The sequence below is a fragment of the Trachurus trachurus genome (assembly GCF_905171665.1).
Source record: "Trachurus trachurus genome assembly, chromosome: 10".
In the NCBI taxonomy this organism is placed as follows: Eukaryota; Metazoa; Chordata; class Actinopteri; order Carangiformes; family Carangidae; genus Trachurus; species Trachurus trachurus.
Genome location: NC_139894.1, coordinates 15962498 through 15975544, shown reverse-complemented (window position 1 = coordinate 15975544; position 13047 = coordinate 15962498). Strand labels below are relative to the sequence as shown.

General features: G+C 42.3%; 1 protein-coding gene and 1 long non-coding RNA gene across 2 annotated transcripts; both read right to left on the bottom strand.

Annotated features, from left to right (window-relative positions):
• Positions 1–5956: 5956 nt before the first annotated feature.
• LOC310992988 (ladderlectin-like) lies at positions 5957–7783 on the bottom strand (the record flags this gene model as incomplete). The annotated part of the gene is made up of 4 exons (XM_083981215.1): positions 5957–6027; positions 7128–7227; positions 7313–7435; positions 7763–7783. 4 exons carry the CDS (start codon positions 7781–7783, stop codon positions 5957–5959), a joined length of 315 nt encoding a protein of 104 aa, XP_083837341.1.
• Positions 7784–8019: 236 nt separating this feature from the next.
• On the bottom strand, positions 8020–8378 carry LOC310992623. The gene is made up of 3 exons (XR_014595703.1): positions 8313–8378; positions 8203–8232; positions 8020–8100 (listed from the first exon to the last, which is right to left on the bottom strand). It is a non-coding gene; the product is annotated as an uncharacterized lncRNA (long non-coding RNA).
• Positions 8379–13047: the final 4669 nt, after the last annotated feature.

Below are 13047 nucleotides of genomic sequence, written 5' to 3'. Positions count from 1 at the left end.
TCTCATACACATCTTGACCTGCTGCCTCCTGCTGCTAGACCTCCTCTGGCCAGATGTTCAGAGGCCTGAGGCCTCAAGGTCAGAGGAAGAGGAGAGAGGGAGGAAGGAGGGAGAAGAAGAAGAGGAGGAGGAGGGAGAGAGGAAGGAGGGAGGAGGGAGAAGAAGAGGAGGGAGAGAAAGAAGGAGGAGGAGGAAGGAGGGAGAAGAAGATGAAGAGGAGGGTGAGGAGGAGGGAGGAAGGAGGGAGAAGAAGAGGAGGAGGAGGGAGAGAAAGGAGGAGGAGGAGGAAGAGGGAGGGAGGAGGGAGAAGAAGATGGGGGGGGGGGGGGGCGTTGCCTACCTGATTCGTTCTCTCCCAACGTATCCTGGGGTTGTCAGCAAGTAGAAGGCAATAAATGCTCTACGACGTCACCGCCTTGCGTGCCTCTGTCCCCGACGATGCAGAATGAGATTGTTGTGCAAATTGCGCAAACGTACACGGCGTTGATACTCTATAAACATTTGCCAAAATTGCGCTTGAAAATAAAAGAGCAAAAGGACAGAGAGAAAGACGTGGATGACCTCCATTGTGGACTCCCTTTTTATTTTTATTTTGTATCGGATCCCGCCAATATTTTTTATCCTATGATTGAGCGGCTACGGGACACATTGTGCTTTTGTAACAGTGTTGGTCCGCTTGTCAAAAAATGCAATGTGAATACAAACCGAACCAAGTTTTTTTTTAAAAGGTCCGGATCAAAGCAAGTGGACTATCGGACTTTCCTGGTGTGAATACGCCCCTTAATGTCAGTGGGCCCCTATCCATGCCAGTGCACGAAGCGTAGAGTTGTTTTCAAGGTAAATCTATACAAAGCCACCGATGCGCTTCCCGTCAGGACAGTTTTTCGGTAAGCAGTCTCTGCATTTGCCTCAAAACAACTCTGTCTCGTAACGTCCTGTTATTATCTCATAGCGTGGTGAATGTGCAGGTCACAACTTGTCCACCAGAGCGTTTTTGAGTTGTTTGATTGTGTATTTGATGAGTTTGAGGAAAACCAAGCGATCCCATTAGGCTCCGTAGCGTAGCTCTGAGCAGCTCACGTCTCTGCTCCGCCGTTCTAAAAATAGCTTGCACCGACAATTAACAAATCTACCCCTAAACTATAGGGATTATGGCAATGGGTCAATTTGCCAAAATGTTGAGATATCCCTTTAACAGCTGCTTCCCCTAATTCTGCCTTTTTTCTTTTTCTTTTCGCTCTTTCTTTTTCTGATACCCCAATTTATGTTTTTTGGACGGCATGAGAACAGCTAGCCTCCAGGTCATTCAATCTGGGCTCACTGACGTTACACTTGTCGCTGGCCGCTGTCTGTGGGTGGACTAAACCATTTTGCACCTCGAAGAGGGGGCCCCCGAATGTCCAATACAGTATGTTGGGAGGACTGTGACACAGAGTTCATTTTCTCAGTTGATGTTATCAATATATTTGAAATAAATGATGGCACCAATTCATTTGAAATAAAAACATCACACAAAAACATAATAATTTAAGGATTTTCATGGGCCCTCTCCCTACTCGGGCCCTGGGTAGTCAGCCCCCCCCCCCCCCCCCCCCTACTACCACCACACCCATGCTGGTGTAACCTCAGTCAGTACTTATGTGCTTTTTTATTTGAAGCAAATGTGCTTTTGCATTTATTTTCTTCTCGGAGTATGCCTACACCAGAATGCCCCCAGATCCCCCTATGGAGATTAGTTTTGGTGAGAGAGAGAGAGAGAGAGAGAGAGAGAGAGAGAGAGAGAGAGAGAGAGAGAGAGAGAGAGAGAGAGAGAGAGCAAGATTACCCCAATTACTTTTTCGGATGGGTCTAACTCTGCAACCTTCTCTTTTGAAAACGGTCCAGTGCAATAAGAAAACTATTACAGTTGTGAACAAGTGTTGGATTGGTAACAGGTGTGGGTCACTATTAACATATCCCAGAGGATTTGCTAGTATAAAATGTGTTTTAGAAAAACATGGGGGAAAAATGGCTACTGTTCAATATTTGTTAAGATTTAAGGAGATTTCCAATCTCAGTCATATCACTCCCTCTGCTGGGTGATTTATGAACTACTACTGATGTTTTACTACTAAGGTGGATGGATTATTGAATAGGGCAAAGGGTTCAGGGGCACAAGCTATGAAACAAGAAGATGTAAAATAATGACAAACAAGAACCACAAAAACAAACAAAACAAAGTAAAAGAAAACAACAAAGAAGAAAAGAAAGATAAGAGATTCAAATCTGCTCTGACCTTTTCCTCCATTGTGTGTGTGTGTCCAGCCGCTGTGTGTGTCCCGTCAGCAAGCCCGCCTGTCGAGATCTTCCTTTCTCCATCGTCCACCGCTACATGACCATCACCTCGGAGCGAACCGTCCCCTCCGACATCTTCCAGATTCAGGCCACCAGCGTCTCTCCGGGGGCTTACAACACTTTCCGCATCAGCTCCGGCGATGATAACGGAGACTTCTACATCAGGGTGAGAAGTGTTACAGAGCATGAAGAGAAGCTTAGATGGTCATTGTTTCAGAAACTATATCTGAGTGTCAGGGTTACATAGATATACAGAGAGAAGAAAAAGATATTTATTAAAGATTGAACACTTCTCATTAATTAGTTAGTTAACAGTTAATATTGTGTCCCACTTCTAAGCAGTCGCAGCAAATAAACATGTTTTAGATTCAGTATGATTTACACTTTCTATGTTATCTGATCCCCCATCACAAATAAACGTCCATAACCTGCTCAGAGATCACAAACAGCCTCCTGATCAATGCTGAGATTTTTAAGGCTTGTTCAGTACCAAAGTCACTCACTGATCATTCTCAATACATTCATGTAAGGTAAGAATAGGGACTCCAGGAGCAAAAAAGGGTCACTTAACCTGTTTATAAAAGTGCTTGTATGTTTTATGTGTAGCCTATACAGTATAGTAGGTGCTGGCCCGCGCCGTGTCAGGGCCCAGAGAGTACACTTTTGGATCTGGAGATGATATTGGTGAACCCTCTGCTCAGCTACCATGGCAGCTCCGCCCTCAGACTCTCCATCTACGTTGGGCCGTACAGCTTCTAAACAGGAAGGAGGAGAAGAAGAAGGAGAAAGAAGATGGAGAAGATGGAGAGAAAGAGCTGTGGAGACACATGGATGCAAACAAAGGAAGAGAAGAAGAAAAGAAGGAGAAGATGGAGATATAGGATGGATGTAACATGGATGCAAACAAAGGAGGAGAAGAAGTGGTCAATGCAGTTCAACCAGTTTCTGATTATGTAAAATTTTGTGAAGAGCTTATTATTCCCAAGAAATGTATTCATATATTCCCAAATAACAAACCATGGGTTTCTAAATCACTTAAAAATGTTATAAATCAGCGGAACATCTGTTTTAATCAGGCTGACAAGACCCAGTTTAGGGTACTACAAAAACAAGTTAAAAGGGAAATCACTCTTGCCAAACGTAACTATAAAGATACAATTGAAGGGATGCTCACTGCAGGAAATTCCCGGCCAGCATGGGAGGGCGTAAAGTCCATGATGGGGTTGCAGACAAAAAGGCACCCAGTTTCTTACCATGATAAATCTGATGCTGAGTTATCTAATGACTTAAACTCCTTCTATAACAGTTTTAATGTCCATGATTTTAGAGAGGAGTTGGCAGGTTTTACAAATGCTGCCCCAAATAACTATCATGATTTTAGTGGAGCCAGGGCAGATTTTAGTGGTGTTTTTAATGATCATGTTTTTAGAGAGGAAAATGCAGTTTTTTTAACAACACTGTCCTTAACCTGAACAGTGTAGATGTGAGCAGGGCCAGGGTGGTGAAACTTTTCCAGGGCACCAAGGATAAAAAGAGCCCGGGCCCTGATGGTATAGGCAGCCGGATAACTGTGCTGAACAGTTAGCAAATATTTTCTGTTTTATTTTCTCAGCATCTTTGCATCTCCAAAGGGTCCTCCGTATCTGGAAAGACTCAATAATTGTCCCCGTGCAAAAAAAACCAGGCCCCCAAATCCCTAAACGACTACAGGCCGGTGGCACTTACCTCCCTCATAATGAAAGTATTTGAAAGAATAGTTAAAGAAGCACTCCTGACTGCAGTCCAAGCAGACTTAGACCCACTTCAATTCGCCTACAGGTCGGGTAGAGGGGTGGATGATGCCATTAGCACTTTACTAAATATGGTCCTGACACATGTGGAAGGACCATCATTAGCATTATTACTATTTATTGATTTCTCTTCAGCCTTCAACTGCATTCAGCCTCATATTTTAGCTCAACGACTGACAAATCATAATATTGACCATGGTCTTTTATGTTGGCTGTTGGCTGACTTTTTAACAAATAGGTCAGCGTGTGAAGGTAAATGGTGTTTTATCAAATGCTCTTTTATCATCCACTGGATCACCACAGGGCTGCGTTTTATCACCACTTTTATTTGTTCTTTATACAAATGCTTGTCAGAGTCGTCATGCAGGGCATCACATAATTAAGTTTGCTGATGATTCTGTTATCCTGTCACTGGTGAAACATGTCAGCCCTGATCATGGCCCTGTGGTGGCTGACTTTTTAGAGTGGTGTGAGTCCTCGTTTTTAACTATCAATGTGGCTAAGACCAAAGAAATGACTATAGATTTTGGGAAGAATCCTGTAGTCACCCCACCTGTGGTTTTAAATAACCAGGTAGTGGAAGTTGTCAACCAGTACAAATATCTGGGCATTCTGGTTGACAATAAGCTTACTTTTGAGCCTCAAGTGGATGCAGTGTGCAAGAAAGTACATCAGCGTATGTATTTTTATCGTAAACTTCGTAATTTTAATGTGGACAACACTTGTATGCAAATGTTTTATTCTTGTTTTATCGAGTCTGTGCTCACATTTGCTTTTATTTGCTGGTACGGCTCAATCAGCATCAAGAACAAAAATCGACTGCAAGGGCTCACAAAAATTTGCAGCAAGATTGCAGGCTTGAGTCTACACCACCTAAATGAACTGTACAACATTAGGACCTTAAAGAAAGTCCGTGCTGTACTGGGTGACCAGAGCCACCCACTCTTCAAGGAGTTCACTCTGCTCCCCTCTGGCAGAAGATATGTTGTCCCAAGGTGCAGGACAAATAGGCTAAAAATACTCCTTTGTTCCTGTTGTCACTGGACTCCTAAACAACTTTATGAAGTGATTGTTGTACCTTCCTGCACTTTTATCCGTTGTTGTCTTGTTTGTTGCTGTTTTTATGGTTTTTATGGTCTGTTGAGCTGTTTTCTATTTGCTGCAAAACAAATTGCCCCCAGCCGGATAATAAAGATCTCTTTGACTTGACTTTGACTTTGACTACACTTCCTTCCAACAAAATATATTAATTGAAATACATTCACATACCTATAACATTAATTAAGGTATATTAAGAGAATTAATAAACAATTAGTTAATTAATTAATTAAAAATATTTGGAAATAGTAATTGGCCTATTTATTTACAAAATGGTGAAAGTTAGGTAGCCTACTATATGTGTTACACCCCACAATTATTGTTAAGTCATTTTGCCTTTACAGTGTTGAGCTGGTATCTGCTCTCGACCTTTAATTTTTTCTCCTGAGGAAGTTTGCTGTAAAGTGTAAGATGAGCTCAACGCTGCCTCATGTGGTTATTTGGAAAAATGCAGCCACTGTAACTATAGATCTCTTCTTTCAATGATGTTATCATCTTCAGGTTGAAGTAAGGATCACACGCTGTGCCATTCACATATTACTTTATTAGAGAAAACAAACTTCCTTCCACAATCACAAACAGAAATGCTCTGATACAAAAGTTGCAGAGTCATTCACGTTTTAACATCTTTAGGAAACACAATGGACAACAGAAGAAAAAGAGGCAGAAATCCAAGCTGATTCCAACTGAGGCCCGAGATGTTTAGCGGAAGCCCGAGATGTTTAGCATGGATGCTAACAGCCGTTTGCGTTCTTGGAGCAGATGAAGTACTTCTTAGAGGAACATTTAGCGTTTTCCCAACCGGCTGAGGTTTGATTAAAAAAGAGAGAGAAAATAACATTAACACCAAATTGATACACCACAGTATATATGGCAACAGCTGTTCATGTTTTTCCACAGAGGACGGACAGTTGTGCAGCATGATCTTTTGACCCCTGTCTAACTCTTTCCTGCCTGACAGACGCAGTTTAGTGGTTTAGGTTTAGGTTTATTTACGTTTATATTTGATGGTGCAAGGAGGGAACAAAGCCGATTGGCTTTTACACAAGTTCCACCCCTGTCACTATACAACAAAACAAATTTCTATGGCTAACAAATAAACATAGAGAAAAAAAAGGAGATAAAGTGCATACATAATCAACGTTATATGAGCAAAATGAGGAGATAGAGAACAAAGTGATCAGTAACAAATAGAGACAATGGAAATAAGGTACAAAACATTGTCAAGTGCCCTTTCTTTGCAGCACTCTGACGCCTCTTCATCATTGCAGAGTATGTTGGGCAATCAGTGGATCACACACTCCAAGGTCTGGGACTCAAAACTTTAGTATGTTAGTATGTAGGTGAAGTGGTCAAATAACAATTTAATCTAACGGTGGAAACTCTGGAGTTGGTACCTAGTGGACGACTCTGTCTCTTAAATGCCCCGAGACAGCACGACAATATTCTCTCTGTTTTAGTGACGGATCATTGTCACTAAAATCAGTGCTTGGGTTTAACCTTGTAAAAGTGTTTTATGTCCAATAATGGCCTCCCCTTTGTCCTCTGAGATCATGTGGCTCGATCTCACTGACACTTCAACATCTATCTTCTGCTCTCTATGGTTTGTTGTTTGCTACAAAGCTACAGCTTCGTACTGATTATAACAAGGTGGGAAAAATATTCACACTCAGATATAACAAGTAATCTTTATTTCTGTTGTTACCCTCTCTGGAAAAATAGCTAGGAAAAACATCAGCTCTGCTTTCCCTGTTACACTGGTATTCGCCATGGACAATTGGTATGAGAAAATGTGTTAAAAGACACTGATTGACTGATGTTTCTATGAAGCTAAAGCAGACTACACAAGTAAGTTGTTCTTGCACTGGTTATGAAAAATGTAAAGTAACTAAGAAATTGACTTACATCTGGTGTGTAGGTAAATGCAGGGATGGGTGCTGTAGGTCCACTTGCAGTGCCAGTTGGTGTAATAGAAACCTGCATCGCCAGTCCACATCCAGTCCCCCTGAGAGACAAAGAACATGAGTGTAAGAAAGTGTGGTCTTTGGTCACTGGATTGACTGAGATTGTAGGATTTCATAAATGAATACCTGCAGGTTGAAGCCTCCCAGCCATGCAGTTTTCTCGTGAGTCTGTGTGATGTCCTGGAGGAAGCTGTACTCTCCGGAGTTGGTGACTGAGGCCAGGTGAGCTCCCAAGCCATTGCAGTACTCCTGATGGACAGGAAATAAACAGGGACCGTTGTAGTTGTACAACTAAATAGATCTTGACTCACTTCACTTCTTGACTCTTTTGTCTTTTACTCATGTGTGAATGTAAAGCTCCTCTTTTCATGAACTGATAGTGACAGACTAAACTAAACTACCAACATATACCATCACCATCCAGGGGCTTTAGGTGAAGACGATAATTTCCGTTGTGAACTTTGATAAAGATAACAGTCACTATGAGCTATGTGTTTGATGTTGACACTTTGTACAATTAATGATCGACTCGTCCGAATGCTCAGTAACAATAGAAAGCAGTTAGAGGAGGAGTACCTTAGCACTTTTCCAGTTCATGGGGGTTTTGACTACCGCAAAGCAGCGAGAGCCATAGTGATTCCATCCATTTGGGCAGGGGTTAAACCGAGCTGCGAAGAGAAAGAGGAGAAAGAAGAGAGAGTGGGATTTACTTCAACTGAAACACGCTCACTGTCCTTCAGATGAAAATACATCTGCTCTCATGTGCTACAGCCTCCTACAGCAGAAACATGTGGCTGAATGAACTCAGTCTGAGAAAACATTGACATGACTCTTACCTTCAGGTGCTGCCTCCTCCTCCTGAGCAGGCACAGCAGCCATTTGTTCCTCTGGGGGGTCGACCACTGCTACTGCTTCTGTGGATCAAATACATGAATGAATGCTGGTGTCAGAGACAAACACTTCTTTACTGTCTGACTGTTTCTGTATCACTTCAAGCCGACCCGTGTAACACTGACCTGGAGCCTCCGGTTTGTCTTCAGCCGGAGCTGCAGAGAGAAACACAGTGCTGTCAGTACCAGTGGTAGAGATTACTCTCCTGTTTGTAAGTGTGAGTGTGAGATCTGACCTGCAGACGCAGCATAGAGGAAAAGAGCGAGGAGCAGGACTGTCTTCATGCTGAAGATCAACGATTGTTCTGTGAAAAAAAGATGTTGGTTAATGTAGAGAGAGAGAGCAGAGGCATCAGCTCCAGTGGAAGAAGAGAAACCAGCAGCAGCATCGTACCTGTCAGGTAGATGTGAGGAGGTTTGTTCAGGTATCAGCTGATGGTGCAGTGATGACAGGAGGCTGCTCTCTTCTTATATACACACCTCAACTCCTCTGAGTCACGGTCATGTTGCGGTGTGGGCGGCAGAAAGTGATGATGTTTGTCTGTTATTGATATGGGGACGTGATTGAACTGGGCTGAACTCTGACCTGTTTCCTGATTGACACAAATCACTTACTGGTAGATGTGATTCCACTGCAGGTTAAAGGTTTAAAAGATGAGAAAGTAGGCTGCACATGTGTGTGTGTGTGTGTGTGTGTGTGTGTGTGTGTGTGTGTGTGTGTGTGTGTGTGTGTGTGTGTGTTGTTTATTTGTTTTATTAGATCCCCATTAGCTACTGAGCTCTCACAGCAACTACTCTTCCTTCCAACAAAATATATTAATTGAAATACATTCACATACCTATAACATTAATTAAGGTATATTAACACAGTGTTTCTCAACCTTGGGGTCGGGACCCCACGGGTTTAGCTTCTTCTTAAAGCTTACCTTACAGTATTACTTCTGAAACCAAAAAATGTCTGTAGTGCATTTTCCTCCAAGTTCGTTCTGCATGGCGGCAACAAAAACCGATCTGACATCTGCCTTGAGAAATGCTCCAGTAACAAATATATTCCAACATCCTGTAAAGACGCTGCAGGTGAAATGGCAACAAGGAGTTATAGCTAGGTGCTGTTTTGAGTGAGTAAATCGCAGAATTACAGAACAAATGATTGATAATTGTAACACGTAGAAATATCAAACAAGTTGTAATATGTGTAAAGCAGAAGTAAGCAGAATGTTTGTGTTAATATAAGTCTTAAATAGTTATATCTTCAGACAGCAATCACTTCTATAGAGTGTTTGGTCTGAAACACGGGTCTGTCAGTCCCTCTGCTCTGCTGTAAGCCGAGGAGAAAACTTTCCTTGTATCCTACAACCTTTATCCAATGAGGAGAGAGAACGGCATAAAGGGGCAGTCCTCTCTGTGTGTGCAGCCAAGGGATGCGCGTGAATGTGGTGACGTAGGGACGAGGGCGGGGACTGCTAACTCCATCGGCTGACAAGAAGTTAGCCAAAACGACCGGATCACTTCTGCTTTAATTGAGCACTGTCAGTGTCAATATCATCAATAACTGATAATAATATTATCAATAATAACACTACAATAAGGAACTTATAAAGCCAGTTAATCATTGAGATATACCACTAAATAGGACAAGGAAGCAAGTCATGTTTTTAATAAACCTAACATTTATTGTCTTCTTCTGAAATGTTCACAGAAATTAATATTCATGCCAATGCGGAAACAAATTGCATTGATTGAAATGTTTTTCTGAGTGATTTATTTTGCTCTATTTTTTAAAAGCAATTCATTTATTTCTTTTGTTCTGAATTTACAAGATACTTTAAAACCCTGCTAGAATCTCCCACCTGCAGTAACGTTTGACCACTGCAGTCAAACCAGCCTCCACTTAAAAAAAATACAGTCAAGCTAGCCCCCATGTTGTTTTGTGGTACGTGTAGGCTACGTAGCTACAATAAGAGTCTGTAAGGACTGATCTCAAGATAAAAGCAAACTTTCAACACAAATTAATAAGGCATAAATTGCAAGTGATGTATAATTTTAAATTCTTATTTTAACTGTGTTCCCTGTAAATTCAGATTTTCAAAGGGAACTAGGCTACTACCACCTCAGGGTGTCACTCAATATCTGATGTAGCATTGCAGAATAAAAGCTCTTCTAAATTCTGATATGTATAAACTGTATTTCCTGTAAACTAAACTGAAGTTATTAAAGTAATCAGAACAGTAACTTGGTTAGACCTTTTAAAGAAGTAATCAGTAATTTGCCCAACACTGCTTTTCAAGCTTTTTTCCCACCATGCATAATCAAAATATGTGTTTAAAGTAACATTGCAGAGTTTTTCGGCCTTAAAATAATGTTTCCAGACTCACTGCAATGGTAGAAAAATGGTTAATAGGATGAATGATGCTGCCGCCACAGCCTGGGCCGGGTCGCGTCGGCTGAAACTGCGCTATGTAACTTCCCTGCACGGGTACGAATCACCGCCCCCCCTCCTCCCCCCTCCCCTCTGCATCGAGGGAGAGACGTGGTGGGTAAAAGCGAAACTTACGGTTCCCCTCCGGTCGTCGTTGCCACCGCCACCCCCTCCCCCCCTCCCCCGACCACCCGCCACACAGTCTCCTTGTAAACATGTGGAAATACTGTCGTTTATTAATGGGAATAAACGCTGGATGCGCTCGCTGATAAATTTCGTTTTCGTTTTTCCCCCCAGACGATAGCGCTTCTCAACCAGATGGTGGAAGCACTGAGCTGAAACTCCGCAATGTTGCTTTAAGAAGAGATCTTTGTTCTTGTATGTATGTGTAATTGTAAGACTGCTAGGGTACATTTACTTTATGATTTGCATAATCTTCTTAGGACTCAAGGCCTTGGTGGAAACACAGATGGGCCAGAGGAACGTTTTAGTTTCTGAAAAGAAAGTATTTTTGGTGGAAAAGCAGGAGTCTGTGTTTCACAGTGTAGCCTAACTATGTCTGATCAATCACATTGGTGATGGTCAGTTACATCTGCAGGAAATCTGAAGTTCTGGGCAGCAGTAAAACAATAACAGTTAATCAAACTTAGGCCTATCAGTGATTAAACAATATGCAAACAATAATACAATATTTCCTGGTTGAAACTCAGATTTATGATTCAGGAATGTGGAGTGCTGGGAAGAGCAGCAATTCTGCTGTGCAAAGGTTACTAATCCACTGCACTCAGGGTTATTAACACCATCGTGATTAATTAATGATTAAAGTGTTTATTAGTGTGTCTTATTTCCCCTCCAAACTTTATATGGTTTCAATGATCCAAGCTACACACTTTTTGGATGTGTGTTGAGCAGATGTGTGTGTTGAGATGTGTGGTGTCCCTGCAGTTTCAAGGACCCTGGTTTTCTATCAATATCAATCAGAGTGTACACAACTAGGGTCTAGAAACTTCAGCCTCTGCATCTACAGGAACAAAACATTGTTACGTTATGTTCACTCTGTCCCGCCATGCGCTCAGCTTGGGTCTCCCCTCAAACACATCCAGGCCAGAGCCCACAGGCTGTCAGGGGGCAGAGGAGGGGGAGGGTGGGATGTCAAATGAGTGAAAAAACTAAAAATATGATTCTCACTGCCCCTTGTTAATTGAACTGTGAGTCCCAAACAAGGTGAACTAAACTACGTCTGACAGACGATCCATATGAACATTGGTTTAACCTGCTCTTAGATCTGTATCTACTCAGTTGGTCTGTGGCTTGACAGGCAGCCATGAGTCTCTCAGTAGTCCAGCCATCATCCCTGTGTGCCCAGCTCCAAGAGTCTTAAAATAGTCATCACCAGTAGTACTAGACATATTTCCATATCAGTATGTGATGAAACACACCGTTAAACTGTGTTCAAACCAACTCTCACATAGGTAAATCTATGTTGTAATCCGACACCATCACTGTTTCATCCAGTTTTACCTCTAACAGACAGCAATCATCCTGTTTGGCCGAGGGAAAGATATGTAAACATGAAGCGTCAACATCTATAGGGTCCTCAGGTGGGTGCACTATCAATAATTCACTGAGTTGGACCCCCGACACAGAGGAGGGTCACCTGAACCACCTCCGTCTTCACCTGCACCCACACAGCACATCTACATTTCTTCTAACAGACTGAACATCATCGTGATTTCAGAACAAGCTCTGTGTTAAAAAAAACTCTCCAGTCACACAGACCAAACAGGAAATATCAGCACTCATCATTCTCTCATATTCACATCTAAAATATAAAATAGTGTCACGACTGTGTGAAAAAGAGGAGGATTAGTTCTTGAAACCACTTCCTAACATCCTGAAATCAGGAGGAAAGGCAGCAGCAAATGGCTGCAGTGTAAACTAAAGACTGAAGCTCTGCAGCCTCCTGTTCTATTTTTATTGTCACAGCGTTTCGCTTGTGTGTCAACTGATTCTACTGACCCACACAAAAACAGCGAAAGAGAAAAAAAAACAAAGGAAAGAGAGAGAGAGAGATGGGGAGGAAAAAAGATAGAGAGAGGGGAAAGCCCTTATTTTACAGTCCACTGGTGTCTGCTCCACCCAGTCCTACACACAAACACACCACACACACCTCCCATCTGTCCTCACTGGAGGGGGGGAGGTTGATGACTCACACACACAGTCCTGTTTTATGTAACCGGAGCTGGCGGCGCGCGGCCACCAGGCGGCAGCAGACACACAGGGCTCCTCTCCGCAGCAGGCCAGGAATAGCAACAACCTGAGGAGGGAAGGTTGGTTTTATAACCTAACCAAGAGTGAGCCCACATTTTCTACAGTTTTTTCATGAACTCACGCACCTGTGGGAGGAAAAAGTGATGACAACTTTTTTCTACCTCTCACAAATAATGTGCAATGCAGCGACTACGGCGAACAAATACTTTCCAAGCTCTGAAAGATTTTCTTTTCTTACATAACTTGGTATCTTGTGTTATTAGAGAACAAAGATTGCAAAA